This window comes from Mastigoproctus giganteus, chromosome 5 (genome assembly GCF_048544385.1).
Source record: "Mastigoproctus giganteus isolate SK-2022 chromosome 5, ASM4854438v1, whole genome shotgun sequence".
Taxonomy (NCBI): Eukaryota; Metazoa; Arthropoda; class Arachnida; order Uropygi; family Thelyphonidae; genus Mastigoproctus; species Mastigoproctus giganteus.
In genome coordinates this window covers 214260383-214276125 of record NC_143579.1, presented here as the reverse complement: position 1 = coordinate 214276125, position 15743 = coordinate 214260383, and the positions used below count along the sequence as shown (strand labels likewise).

Here is a 15743-nt window from a genome sequence, read left to right as displayed (position 1 = left end):
AAAACGTCTAATTTAATTTTCAAATTCAGTCTTATTCTTACATTTATATTCTTCGTATTGCGCTCAGACGTTGTTTCTTTTTCATTCTTATCAGCCATTGTTTGTTTGTTTGTTTGTTTGTTTTTTGGTTTTTTATTGGCGCATTGGCAGCTGTGGCCATAATGCGCCAAGACTATGCAATATTTAAAAGTTTAAATTCTCGGTGACCTAATTAGTTAGGTCACCATGTCCAGATAAATAATAACAAATATATAAAAATTAAATCAATAAAGAGATAACAATAACAAATTTTAAATACAATTAAAAACTTTTATTGATTTAAAATAGCTAAAAACAGCAGACACGTTGTCATTGTCGGATAAAATCTGACTGAGTGTATAAGGCTCAGTCAGATGACTAAAAGCGGTAAAACGGGTGCTGCTAAAATCTGGACAGTCAATTAAAAGGTGTCTAATCGTTAGGATTGTGCCACAGGACACACACATAGGAGGGTCATCAGCCCTCAGCAAAAACGAATGAGTTAAATGACTGTGTCCTATGCGGGTCCGGGCAAGAACAACTTCCTCCTTACGATTCCTGCGCAGACTAGACTGCCACGGTTCAATTACAGGTTTTATATGATATAACTTATTCGCAGTCTGTCTATTCCACGAATCCTGCCATTGGGAATGTATCTTTTGATGTATTATTTGCCTGTAGTCTGTATAGGGGACTAACAGGCAGTGGTCATTATTGGGAATTGCTGATTTGGCTGCGGCGTCAGCCAAATCATTTCCCCTAATCCCAATGTGGCTAGGAATCCAGCAGAAGCGGATATCATATTCACGTTCATGGAGAACGTGAATCTTCTGCTGAATGCTAGACAGAACTGGATGAGAATTATATCTCACAGATATTAAAGCCTGTAACACGCTGAGAGCGTCGGTATACAAAATGAACCGTTGGTATTGGCATTCACTAATGTGATCCAAGGCTAACTCTATAGCGTGCAGCTCTGCAGTAAATATGCTGCATTCAGAGGGAATCTGCTCCGATGTAGTGCTGTCTCTAAAGACAGCAGCAGATCCCACATATGATTCTGACTTCGACCCGTCTGTGTAGACTGGCGCGAAGTCAGAATGTTCAGCTCGGTGTGCTGAAAAAAGCTGCAGGTAGACAGACGATGGAGTGTCCGACTTTCCCCAATTTCGAAGGGACAAGTCACATGCCGGGACATGAGCATGCCAGGGTGGAAGGGGTTGCTTTGGTGTTTGGGCAACCCTGTCTACCTTTATATTAAGTTCTTTGAGTAGCTCTTGGACACGAATACCAAAAGGACGATTGGCAGTCTTACGGGTGTTGTACAAATTTTCCCATCGTGGCTCAAAAACGGTTAGCCACGTAGGGTGGTCTGGCAGGGATTTCAGTTTTAGAGCGTAGTTTAGAGACAACTGCTTACGTCGAAGCAATAATGGCGGTTCGTTTGCTTCGACGTATAAGCTCTGGACAGGAGATGTGCGATATGCTCCAATAGCGGTACGGAGAGCCAGATGATGGACAGGATCAAGCCAACGAAGTACACTGTCTCTGGCCGAATTGTATACCAGGGACCCGTAATCCAGTCTGGATCGTACAAGTGCACGATAGATGCGTAGTAGGGTGCATCGATCCGCACCCCAAGATGTTGTGGAAAGAGAGCGCAGAATATTTAGCCCTCTTGTGCACTTTGTGCGGAGTTGACGGATGTGATCCAGAAAGGTCAGCTTTTTATCGAATACGAGTCCCAAGAATTTTGTGTCCGCTGCTATTGGAATTACATTTTGTCCGAGCTTTAATTCAGGCTCAGGATGAAGATTACGCTTACGACAAAAGTGTACGCAAACGGTCTTCTCCGGCGAGAACCTGAAGCCATTAGCAAGAGCCCAGGAGTTGAGGCGATCAATAGCTTTCTGCAGTTGTCTTTCAATAACCCTCATGTTGCATGACTGACAAAATATGCTAAAGTCATCAACATAGAGGGCACAGTTTACAGTTGGAGGAAGTTGTTCTGTGATGGAATTCACTTTGATGGCAAAAAGCGTGACACTTAATACTGATCCTTGTGGTACTCCCTCCTCTTGGCTGAAGGAACGAGAGAGTGAGGATCCCACACGAACTTGGAAAGATCGATTGGCTAAAAAGTTTTTAATAAAAATGGGGAGTTGCCCCCTAAGGCCAAGGCTATGCAGATCTTTTAAGATGCCAAATCTCCAAGTTGTGTCATACGCTTTCTCCATGTCAAAGAACACCGACACCAAGTGTTCACGTTTTAGGAAAGCATCCCGGATGGATGCTTCCAATCTAATAAGATGGTCCAAAGTGGACCGGTTCCTTCGGAAGCCGCACTGTATGTTGGAGAGAAGGTCATTTGATTCTAAGTACCATATTAAACGAGAATTAACCATTCTCTCCAGGATTTTGCACAGACAGCTAGTCAGAGCAATAGGACGATAGTTGGTGGTGACTTTTGGATCCTTTCCTGGCTTAGGGAAGGCAAGAACGATTGCCTTTCTCCAGGAATCCGGAAACTGCCCTTCAGTAAAGATTCTGTTATACAGAAGGAGCAGACAAACCATAGATTTTGGTGAAAGATGTTTAATCATGTCATAATGGATGCCATCTGGTCCAACAGCACTTGCTTTGGAAAGAGCGAGGGCTCTTTTCAGTTCCTGAATAGTAAAATCCCCGTTGTAGGGATAGAGGCCCTTGGACTTAAAATTAAGTGCTTCTCTTTCCAGTTTATGTTTCAGGACCAGGAACTCTGGGGAGTACGAGGATGTTGCGGAGATGTTAGAGAATGTTTCCCCAAGAGCATTGGCTATTGCAGTTGGATCTGCAACAGCGCATCCATTATAATCTAAGATTGAAGAAGGGTGGGATGTATATTTTCCCTTCATTTTCCGGATTTTATCCCAGACTACCTTAGAGTTGGTAGACTGGTTAATAGATGATGTAAAACGGATCCACGATTCCTTTTGGCTCTGACGACGGATGTAGCGTGCTTTGGCTCGTGCACGTTTGAAGGCTATAAGGTTGTTCGTGGTAGGATATCGGCGAAATATCCCCCACGCTTTGTTTTGAGCCTTTTTTGCTGCTGTGCATTGTGAATTCCACCAAGGTTTGGGAAATGGTGGAAACCGGGCTGATGTTTTTGGGACAGCATTAGCAGCTGCGTGGACAATGATTTCTGTGATGTACGTTACTGCGTCATTGATAGGCTCCTGACTGACTGTACTGAGGTCAAAATTTGCCTGATGTTGGAAGGCATTCCAGTCAGCCTGATCAAACTTCCACCGTGGTAACCTAAAAGGAAGACACGGTCTCCCACTGTGTAACAAGGTTATCACAGGGAAGTGATCACTTCCGTATGGATTCTCCTCCACTTCCCAGGTGAGTGAAGGGAGTAGAGAAGGGGAGCAGATAGAGAGATCAATGGCAGAAAAAGTACGGGTAGGCATATGGAAGAAGGTGTTTGTTCCAGTATTTAGAAGGGAAAGGTCATTGTCATTGAGCATACGCTCTATGACTCGTCCCCTTCCGTTGATGTTAGCACTACCCCACAGGGTGTTATGTCCGTTAAAATCCCCGAGAAGTAAGAAAGGGGGAGGCAACTGCGTTACAAGATCATCAAGGTCTTCCTGGGAGATGTCAGTCCCAGGTGGCAAATAAATCGAGCAGACCGTTATTAAAAATCCCACTGTAAGGCGAATTGCAACAGCCTCTATGCTGGTTGTAATTAGCAAGGGCTGAACTGGGGTCTGATTACCCACAAGGATAGCCACTCCTCCATGAGCAGGACCATCCGCAATTCTATCCTTACGAAAGATTGTGATGTTATGCAGGGTGGGATCATCATTTGCCTTTAGATAAGTCTCCTGCAAGCAAAAGCAAACTGGCTCGTGCTTTTGCAGGAGGGCCTTGATGTCATCAGTATTTCGCCGGAATCCACGACAATTCCATTGTAGGAATTTAGCCATTATTTTGGCTTGGTGGGTCCATCAGGCGGCTTCCGAGGTGCTGAGGGCTTACTTTTATCAGTCTTGGCTTTGTCTTTTTTGGGGAAGAATGGACGATGTCCCGTGTCCATTTCTTCCTCCGCAAAGAGTTCCAAGACTGATTCATCCTGTACCTCCTTGTTCTCTACATCCATTCTTTCTGTTGTTACTTCAGGCTCTTTACCACTTGGTTTTGGTAGTGGTGGAGCACTAGGAGGTACGGATATAGGAGTTGCAACAACTGACTGTGTTTTTTTGGTGGGCTTTTGAGAACTCAATAAATAGCGTGCAATCGGGGTGAATGACTCTCTTGGTGGTATAGTCATCTCAGTTTGTGTCCCGATAGTGCTCTTAGCAGAAACCTTCTGGGCATATGAAGGTTTCCCGCTATTTACTGGTTGGATACGTTTTCTGGCCTCTGGGTAGGAAATATTCAGCTCTGTTTTTAGTTTTTGGATTTCTTTTTCGTCTTTCCACCGCTGGCATGCTCTTGAATAGGCGGGGTGCTCACCTTGGCAGTTAACACAGGCGGGTTTTGGAGCTGTACATTCCTTGCTCTCGTGGTCTTTAACACCACATCGAGCACAGGCAGGGTTACCACGACAAGATGTTTGTGAGTGGCCGTATTTTTGGCATCTAAAACACCGCAGTGGGTTTGGGATATAAATCCTCACTGGGCAGTTTAGATAACCTGCCTTGATGGAATTTGGAGGCCGTGGGGTGTTAAACGTGAGGATGAGAACTCGGGTAGGGACGAGATTCCCATCCTTCCGTATCGATATTCTCTTTACAGCTGTCACTCCTTGGTCTTTCAATTCAGAGCAGATCTCTTCTTCAGAAACATGAAGAAGGTCCCACTCTGATATGACACCACGTGAAGAATTTAGAGTTTTGTGAGGGGTTACGATGATAGGTATTCCCCCTATGGATGTAGCCTTTATGATTTTTTCCGCTTGCTTGGTGGTAGAAGCTTCGACCAAAAGGTCGCCAGAACGCAGTCTTTTTACAGATTTTGGTGAACCTGCCAACCCTTCTAATCCTTTCTGGATGAAGAAGGGTGACATCTTTCCAATGGACTGCTCTCCGGTGGAATGGAGAATGAGGAAAAGCGGTGTCACTAATGGTGGTGATTTATCCTCAGTTCTGGCTCGTTTTGCAGAGGTGTTATCTGCGTCATCATCTCGATTAGGTAGGGGCCTTGTTGGGGCCCCAGAAGAAAGGGGATTTGAATTACTCATGAGAGTAAAGAAAAATGTCTGATGCCTAAGTACCTCACCCACCACGGAGCCCTACGAGGGGGCGCCCACTCGTGAACTAGCAGGTACTGCGTACACGAATGGGACGCCGAGTTCGCTTAGAACACCATACCCACGTTACCAATAAGTCTTTATCCCGTCCCAGGACCATAGGGAGGGAGACTTATTGGAACGCAGTTGACCCTAGCAGTATAATACCACCCGCCGATTGATCCCAGTCGAGCCGGTCCGGGACCACCCGTCTCGTCGAAGCAGGGGCCAAAGTGGTGTATTAAGGCTGGGCCCCTCAACCACCAGGATCCCCCTTTCCGCTTCCACGGGTCGCGGCGCACGGCTGCACACGCCGGATTCCAATGATGTAACCCTGGAACCAAGGTATGGGCGTTGGATCCCAGTGATGCTAATCTGGAAAACCAGCAGCATCACTGGGAGGTCCCCTCACCACGTACAGGTGCCCACGTCGAGGGGTCTTATCAGCCATTATTAACTCTTTGAAAATGTAACTGCGTTGGTTGCATTAATTATGGTACAATGTTCAAGTAAACTGTCCGTTTCGCACAATCTCTAATACGGTACTGAGTGATGACTAGACTTCGGATAAATGCATATAACGCAAATATTACAAGCAATATACTTGATCATTTTTTAAAATGTTGATCTCGGAACTATGTAACAAGTCACTGTACTGCAATTAAATTAGCTTGCGAGAAAATTTCACTGAGCCTGGAAAAATTTTTTATGTCGGCGTGGGAAACGTTTTAATGCTGTTTTGCTATTCATTTTCAAGCTATCGACTCCATCAAATGAAACGATTTCATTAAATATGCCAAAAATGCAATCTGTAAAAGAGCGTTATAGTGATCTGTGACAGCGTTATAGTCAGATACGGGTTATAATATAAGAACAGCGTTATAGCGAATCAGCGTAAAGCGAACTGCATTATAACGGGGGCCTGCTGTAATCAGTAAACTTTTTTTTGTCATCATAATTAAGGAGTATTTTTAGTGGGCCAAAAAAAAAAAAAAACAATATATTGCAAAATTTTTATATTATTAAAAATAAAGATCTAAAATTAATAAGTACTGCACTCTACTGGTAAAAGGTCAAGCATTAGTGCACTCAAACACAATTCAAAAACTGAATACTTTTTTCAAATATCAAAGTTAAAATCTAGGGCTTGTCAGGCTGTACAATACCACTCATGTTACAAAAGGGTAATACTGCTGCTGAGTTAAAGAAAAGTGTAGAATTCATTTTGAAAATAATTTTTTTTTTTTTTTAATTTTAAAAATTACCAAATCATGAAATATGGTTGTTTTGTGATTTGGTAATATGGTATTAGGACTTAAAAAATTTTAAATGTATGTAACTTGAAGCAGAATACTGAGACAAAAAATTTATTTCTTAATGTATTCATGTGAAGGCAATATTAAGATGTGTGTTCAGGAATTAAGGGAATTTTTTTTGATAATATATTTAGAACTTTACATCCAATCAGAAATATATTGGCTGCCATTTAAATGAATAAACACTGTACCAACATTATTACTACAAGATCATGGAAAATATCAAGTATGTAAAGGTCACAGATTAGATGAAATTAGACCTGAAATGCTGAAAGATGCAAGGAAAATAATATCATGGTGATTATATCACATTTTCAGAGGTCATTTTCTGAAGGAAAAAGGTTCCAGAATATTGGAACCTAATTCAGCAAAGCATTAGTTGTACCAATATATAAAAAGGGGGAAAATAAAGCTTAATGTGAGAATTAGGGAAATTTTACTCCTTAGTATAATTTAATAAAATGCATGCAAATAGTGGAGAGGGTTAGAATATTACTGAATGTAACTTTGGTGTAGAAAGTTAAAAAAAAATAATAAAATAAAATAAATAAAACAAGATTCATTGAAACATAAGGACTATATAATAGGAAGACCATAATAAGGACTATTTATGAGTTTTGTTTATTTGTTTTCAAATTCCAAATCATATAATAAAGTATAGTAGGGTCTCAAATTATGTGAGGATTAGGTTCTTGGTCCCCTTCATAAGTGGAATTTGCATAAATTGTGGTCCCCTTCCCACAGAAAACTATTGTACTAGGGTAAAACTAGGTGGATTCTATAAACCATTCATGCCTATATATAAACTTTATTTGTAAATCAAATATACATAAATCTTAAAGTACAGTCAAGATGATTCCTTCCTCTTAAAGGGTGCACCTTTAGGAAGAGGCTGTGTTTAGGCTAAAGATACACGTTATCATTCTTATAAATCCATCAGGTATCAACTAGTTCAGAATTCTTATTTTCAATGAAAAGCTGATACTGCATGTCTGTTATGACAGTGACCCTTTCCCTATTGCATGTTGGTGACTGCCATTATAAAACAACAAGCTGTAACTACAGGTTACCAACATAAGTATGATTTGGGGTCAGTTACATATGAGCATGATTATGTACTCTGAATATACACATACTTTGAGATCTTAGAAATCTCCTCTTTCAAATTTCAGAAAAAAATGGCATAGAGGGGAATATTTTGAGGTGAATAAAAAGTTTGTTTAAAAATAGCAAATCTGCAGCAAGGATTGAAGAAAGAATTAGAAAATAGTTTAAGGAGTGAGGCAGAACCACACCTTATCCTCATTTCATTTCATAATTTCCACCTGGAAAATGGATCATTATTTTATGTGGATAATATTTGCTGTTGGAAAATCTTGCACAATCTCCAAGATTCTTTAAATAAATTAAATATAGGTTTTAGAGAACTTTGCATGAAAATTAGTTACTCAAAATTAAAAGTTATAAAAGTTTGGAGAGCAAGGAAAATTCAGAGTATAGACTGAATAACCAGAATTTGGAATAAATTAGTACTCTTGTGCATCCAGGAATAATCTTTAATGAGGATAGAAGATTAGATGTGGAAATAAGCAATAGAATAAGAAAAACAAAGTAGTAAGCCAGTTAAAGAGATTCATTTGGAACAAAAGAGAAGTTAGCCAAAGGACAAACCTATTTTAATGTATAGACCCTGAAAGCTTGATAAGAAATAGATAAAAAATTAGAGACTTCAGAAATAAAAGTTTTAAGGAAAATAAATGGAATATGGATATAAGGAATGATGACTATCACAAAGGGGGAAATAAGAAAAAATCTTGGGGTTAGCAAATATCCAAGCAGGGATAAGTGAAGCAAACTTAAGATGGTATGGATGTATAGAAAGGATGGGAAAAGGAAGATCAAATAAACAGTTATTTTCACCAAAAATGAATGGTGATAGGCCTAGAGGCAGGCAACATAAATCTACCATGCAATGGTGGATTTATTTTCATAAATTAATACTTTTTTTTTTTAAATTAATCATTTTTAGACAAATTCTGAAATGTGTAAAAGCCTGTTAGTAATAGTAATGGCCACATGGTGCAAGGAAGCCTATGGTTTATGCTGCACTAGCCAAAAAAAAAAAAAAATAAAATAAAAAAATAATAAAGAAATTTTAAAATAATAATAAATAATAAAAATTAATAAGAGAAAAGGAAATGGACAACCTATGCATTTCCCTCCTCCCTTAGGTAATTATCCAGCTGACCTTTGAATTTCCCCAGACTGTCACCCATGTAGGTAACTTATTCCAGTAATTTATAATTCGCTGGTTAAAATAAAACTTTGTGCAATCCAGTCTAAACAACGTCCCCGTAAATTGAAATTATGGCCCCTAGTTCTAGAATCATTTATAACTGTGAAAATTTCATCCTTATTCATTTTGCTTTTGCCTCTCAGAGCCTTAAACACTTCAATCAAGTGTCCTCTAAAGTGCCTAGTTTCCAAGCTCTGCAACCCACATATTCAAAGCCTTTTCTCATATGGATGCCTTTTTTGCCAATCTCACCAGGTGAGTTACCCATCTTTGGACCCTTTCAAGAAGAACAATGTCTTTCTTTAGGTGTGGTCTCTGTACTTGAACAGTATTCCATGTGTAGTGTAACAATAGCCTTATATTGGATTATGGTGTCCTTATCTCTACTAGTGATTGTTCTATAAATCATCGATAGGACACCATGGGCCCTCCTTGCAACCAGTCTACAATGCTCGGAGAACTTCATATCTGACTGTATCATAATACCCAAGTCCCTTTCCTCCAATACCGGCTTTAGTTCAACTCTGCCAAGTGTATAAGTTATTTTGGGGTTACTGTTCCCCAAGTGCAATACCTTACACTTTGCTGGATTAAAGCATAGCTGCCATTTTTCTGACCATCTCTCTCTAAAGTCTAACTAGGTCATTCTGAAGAAGCTCTGCTTGGTGGCAATCATTAACTACTCTACCAATCTTTACATCATCTGAAAATTTAAACATCATGCCTTCTATCCCTTTTTTGATGTCATTGATGAAAATCAAAAACAACAATGGTCCAATACTGATCCTTGGGGAATCCCATTTCTTACATCAACCCAATCTGAGGAATAACCATTTATCACAACCCTCTGCCTCCTGCCTTAAAGCCACACTGCTATCTATCTAAGGATTTATAGTGGGAAGAGGGCTGACTTTGGTTAGGACTAAAGATGTAACAAAAAATAAGATAGTGTGGTGGAAAATAGTAATGGGTAGGCTGATAGTCCAGAAGGACTGATTTGTATCGCCATAATGACCTATACATCATTCACTGGGCATAATAAATGTTATGCAAGTACAGCAGGCCCTTGTTATAATGCGGTTCGCTCTGTGCTGATTTGTTATAACTCTGTTCTTATATTATAACCCATATCTCATACTAACGCTGTCACAACTCACTATGATTCTCTTTTACCTGCATACAGATTAAATTTTTGGCACGTTTAATGAAAACATTTCATCTGATGTAGTCGATAGCTTAAAAATGAATAGCAAAACAGCATTAAAAAGTTTCCCTGCTGACTTGCAAAATTTCCCACGCTTAGTGAAATTTTCTTCCACAATAATTTAATTGTAGTACGGTGGCTTGTTACATGGCTCAGAAATCAACATTTTAAAAAAAGATCAAGTATATTGCTTATAATATTTGCATTATGTGCATTTATCCAAAGTCTAGTCATCACTCGGTACAGTGTTAGGTAATGGACAGTTTACTCGAACATTGTATAATAATTAATGCAATGCAATTACATTTTTGAAGATGAATAATGGCGGATAAGAATTAAAAAGCAACAATGTGTGGACATGGTACGAAGCCTACTAAGGTAAGAAAAGACTGAATTTGAAAATTAAGTTATATGTTTTGAAGCGAATCGATTCCCTTCAATGACAAGTGGATGTGTGCAATCATTTAGGATTGTAAGAACAATTATAAAAAATAAAGAATTAATTTTAGCAGCAGAAAAGCCAGCTGTTCCACTGCAAGCAACTAAATTGGTTATGGCTAGGTCGGCTATTATAATTGAAATGGAGAGACTTCTAAATAATTTTATTGAAGATAACATCCAACACACAATTCCATTAAGTTAAATATTATTAAATAAAAAGTGATCAGCCTATATGATGATCTGAAGAAAGCTCACCTTAAAAGGGGAAAAAAAAAAAAATGTGGAACCATTTAAAGCTAGTAAGGGCTGGTTTGATAGATTTAAAATTCAGGGAGAAGCCCTAAGTGCAGATCAAGAAGGAGCCAAAGCTTTCAAAAAAGAACTTAAAATTATTGAAGAGAGGTGTTATACTTCTCAACAAGTTTTTAACATAGATGAAACAGGACTTCTTTTGGAAACGAATGCTTAAAAGAAGTTTCATATCAAAAGAAGAAAAAACATGCCAGGCTTCAAAGCGGCAAAGGATTGGTTGACTTTATTGTTGAGTGGTAACTCTGTGGGAGATTTTAAAGGAAAACCCTTTTGGTTTACTAGGAAGAGGGCCAAAGTACAACCCAAAATTGATCAAAGCTATGAAAATTCAACATCCCAGGATCATCGGAGTAATAGATTCATGATTTTAATTGGCATTTTAAGTTTAAATTTGATACATGATGTAGTTACTTACCACATAATTATATACGTATGTAATGGAGAATATTTTATATGTACAGATTTTTAATATTAAATATTTTGACCGACATTTGGCATATTTTCATTACTGTTTATTATTTGTGAGTTGTGGTTATATAGACCGCGACTCACAAATACATGTTACACTACGGGAATATGGCACTCGCTTAGCACTGATTCACTTAGGGCTCTGTTTTTCCGGAAAGAATTATCAGCATTAAGCAGGGGTCACCTGTAATATTAATCTTCATGCTGCATACATTTTTTAAAATTAAAATTTTTAATATAGATTTTGCAATATGAAATAATGTCTGAGTGTTGTCTAGGTTGAGTGGAATTGGCCAAATTTTCTATCTTCTCAGTACGTTGTAAATGAGAAGTATTTGCATGGGTTATGTGTTGCAAATAATCTCTTATTTTGATTATGAAACTTGCATTAAAAGTAGTTTTTGCATATTCCACAACAGCTGTGTTAACTTCAATTTTGCAACAGCTCTGCATACTGCTTTCTTCTAATGCTTTGCTTGGCACCACCAGTTCTCTCTTCCTCTTGGTCTGCAACTAAGCCTATTACAATTCATTTTTGCTTGAAATATTTGTTTATTTAATTTCTCATAACAATGGATGGTTAGGTACTTTTCTTGGAAGCATGCAGATTCCAACATATATTGTGTGTGTGTTTACATGTGCACACACACACACACTTGCTACCTCTACTCTGGCCATCCCATGTACATTGTTTCTTTTGCTGGTTGTATATGGTCAGTAACAGAAGTAGCAAGCACCTACACAATGCATATATTGAATGAGTCTTGTTAAGGTGGAAACAATTTTTTTCATGTTTATTCAGACTTGAAGAAACATGAAGGCAATTGCAGAAAAGTATTTATAATAATATATAAATCAGAATTTTGAGTTTAGTGACTATTGGTAACTTATGTATCTAACATATACAGTAAGCTTCTGTTATAGTTGTTTTGAAGGGAATGGTCCCAAAGAGCATAAGAAAACTATAAAAAAAAATTTGGAAAACATTATAAGCACCCCCCTCCCTTTTTTTGGAGGCTGTTTTTGATCAAAGGAATGAAATTTTAAAGATTTTATTAAATTAAACTAACCATATCTTGAGTGTTACTGTGTAAACCTGATAAAAATGTAATAATAATGCTGTTATTATTAAAATTCATTGATGCCATGTTGAACATATATACACACAAAAGACTAAATACTGCACCAGCAGGAAAGAGTATGAATAATGATGAAATTAAAAAAGCAAAGCTTTTTTAATAGCTAGACACCAAGTTGTAAAGAGTGGCCTATCTACCTTCAAAGGTTTAAAGGTAGATAGGCAGGGAACAATTTCTGTGAAGTAAACAAACTACAAGATTAACAGTTCCTAGAATTTAGTCTCTATCATTTCTTTCCAAAAGCCAAAAATCAAGCAGAAGGGTTATATCTAGGTTGATTCCTTCTTGGGACTTTAAAAATACGATATAAATGAGAAAACATAAATGGAATCACTGTAGGCATTAAAAAGTGCATCATAGGATTTTCCATGAGACCGGAAGAAAAGAGCATTAATTTAAGTTGGATAGCGATGTGTGTTATAATGAGTTTATTGTAATGAGATTTGACTCATTCTTTTCTTACCTATGTCATTTTAAGTGTGGTTTTATTTAATTAAAAGAGGTCTATCTTGTACTCTTAGACCTAATTCAAAAACAAAAGTTTTCTTTTAAGAGTTTGGCTTTTTGTAAAGTTCCTGAAGGGAACTCTTTTAGGCATCCAAATAAAAGCTTAGCTATTAAAGTTAACCCTAACATTTGCAATTCTGATAAATTTTAAAAGCAGGCAAAATATAACAGTAATGATGAATTATTTTTCATTTATTAGGAAGTGAAGAAAGGAGCTATGGTAAAATCTCAAGTCGACATTTACAAAAAACAACTGCAAGAACTTCATGTTAGGTTATCTGAAGAAACTCGAAAGGCAGATAAAGCCGAATTTGAAAATACACGTTTGGCAGAAAAGCTTTCTTCTGTTCAGCAGGAAAAAGAGGTTAGTAGTTTTTTTTTTTTTTTTTTTTTTTTTTTCATGATTGAATATATACTGGATGTTTGTATTTGTATGTGTTCATAATTTAGATAATTTATGATTACTCATAATTGTAGCTTTATGATTTATATATTTAGATTGAGTAGATTATTATGTAATCTTTCCAGTTATGTCAAACTGCATTATACTTACCAAAATCTGAAATTTTTCGAATGATACCTATCACTGATATAAAATAGGATCAATGGTTGAAGTTACATAATGCAGATATTTTGTCTTAGGCACTATTTCTCAAAAATTCCAAGAGAAGATTAATTGTATGCCTTTGGACAGTAGTTATTCAGACCTCAACAGTTATTGGAGTATTCAAGGCCATTATATCAAAGGTGTTACCCTTGAAAAACCAATGAATTGATTATTAGGAAGTGAAGTTATCAATTGTTAATTATTAATTAGCAAGAAAGGAAACCCAGACTGAGTTCCCTTGGTTTTCAAACTATAGATTCTTTTTATTCTAAGACCACTTTGTTCACATAATGAAAAATCCAAAGACCTCAACAGTTATTGGAGTATTCAAGGCCATTATCTCAAAAGTGTTACCAGTGAATCGATTATTAGGAAGTGAAGTTATTAATTAGCAAGAGGGAAACCCAGGCTGTGAGTTCCCTTGGTTCTCAAACTTCTTTTTATTCTAAAATCCAAAGGCAGATGGGGTGTATTACGCTTCCACTGGACCATGTGACTTAGTCCTGAGCTTAAAATGGCCTTCTGTCTTTGACAGGATTCAAATTCAAACCTTTACAAACAAATGATGAGTTGTGTATCCACTTGCCCATGGAAGTCCATTCAGTATTGGAAATATTTAAGTATTAATCAGCATGGAATGTAACAGTGAGCATTCCACTGTCCTGGACTTACTGGAAATTTTTATCCTGATGGTGACATTCTCATATGAGAATGTGAAGATAATGGGGAAATGATTTGGTAGTTAGTATTCCATCTGCAAACCTGTCATCATTGAGAATAGTGGACTCTGGACAACTGGAAAAAAAGTGCTGTGGTTCATTAACTCCTACCCTCAGATTTTTTTTTCTTCTTTTTTTGTTATACATAAAGATGCTGTTTGTAATACTACTTTCACAAGATAGTGGATCATATCGGTGTCATTGTGATATTTAGGAAGTTATTTGGTTTTTAGGAGCATTAGCAACTAAGGCCATATTGCTCCAGGGATATGCAGTGGTAATTCCCTGACCTTTCCGCATCCTCCATATTTGGTGGTCACGGGCTCGAACCCTGGTCTAATCAAGAAGCGTACGCACTACTGCTCCTGCTCCTGCCCACCTGGCTACGGAGGCACCTTATTTAGGAAGTATTATATCATTGTGATATTTAGAGATTTACTACCTGCTTATTTTGATTTACATATATTTTTTTTTAACTTAAATTAATCTAATTCAAATTGGTTCATTAAAAATGTTTTATGAAGCAATAGAAATATTGGGAAAACTTTTATGCAAAAAGTGATAGAAAACCTATCCTTTTCCTGAGGCTGAAATTATAACAGATACAAGTAACAAATAAATTTAAAATAAAAGATTTCTTGTAATCCTTTATTTAATTTTTTTTTTGTTATTTTAATTTTATTAATTGTTTGAACTTTTTACTTCCATGAATGTGTTGAATATTTGGAATGTAAATGTTACCTGATTGTGTACAGGTGTATTTTGTGCCTGTGCACATTTGGAGAAATCATTTTACTATATGTAATGGAACATTTTATGCTTTGATAATTATAAAATGTGGACATATAATTCTGTATGTTAATGTAATTTTAAAAAAATATATTTTTATATAATATTAAAATTTCAGAGATTAATAGTTGAAAGAGATTCCTTAAGAGAAAGTATTGAAGAACTCCGCTGTATGCAGCTACAAAATGGTATGTATCCTGCCTTGAAAAGTATAACATTTGAAACTTATGTTTATTCAATTTTTGCTCTAATTTTTGCCTTTTGATCACACTTTTCAAAGGAAAAAGCTAAAATTTTGATTTTGTAATTTTTCATATTTCACAGTTCCTATTTTGAATATGCTTTCATAAGAATGTGCATGTGGAATATCTGTTGTACTGTTAGAAAGAGGGTAAGGATTTCTTAGATCAGGTCACATACCTAGTGTGTGACCTGATCTAAGATCTTGTCCTATTACACTATGTCTAAATATTGTCTAAGCATTACAGGTATTTTAATTTAAATCTGTATATTATAGCACTGACAATTCCAAAAGTCTGTTTCATTTGATCCACACATATTTTATCTTTTGGAAGGGTTTTTGCACGTAGGATTGGGTGCAACTGTTGTCTATATTTGAACTTTGCACACTTTCATCTTGATACAC

The 15743-nt window shown here is 37.1% G+C and overlaps 1 protein-coding gene across 7 annotated transcripts in view; it reads left to right on the top strand.

Moving 5' to 3' along the window:
* The window catches only part of LOC150086086 (protein Hook homolog 3-like), a 211839-nt gene that overhangs the window by 85816 nt on the left and 110280 nt on the right, over nucleotides 1-15743 (top strand). For all 7 annotated transcript variants that reach the window (XR_016546954.1, XR_016546955.1, XR_016546953.1 and 4 more), the window contains 2 exons: nucleotides 13182-13346; nucleotides 15216-15285. Coding sequence is in view for 4 of the 7 variants with exons in the window: in XM_090373695.1 (XP_090229821.1) it covers nucleotides 13182-13346; nucleotides 15216-15285 (235 nt within the window). In the remaining 3 variants the exon portion in view is untranslated. The remainder of the gene's footprint in view (nucleotides 1-13181; nucleotides 13347-15215; nucleotides 15286-15743) is intronic.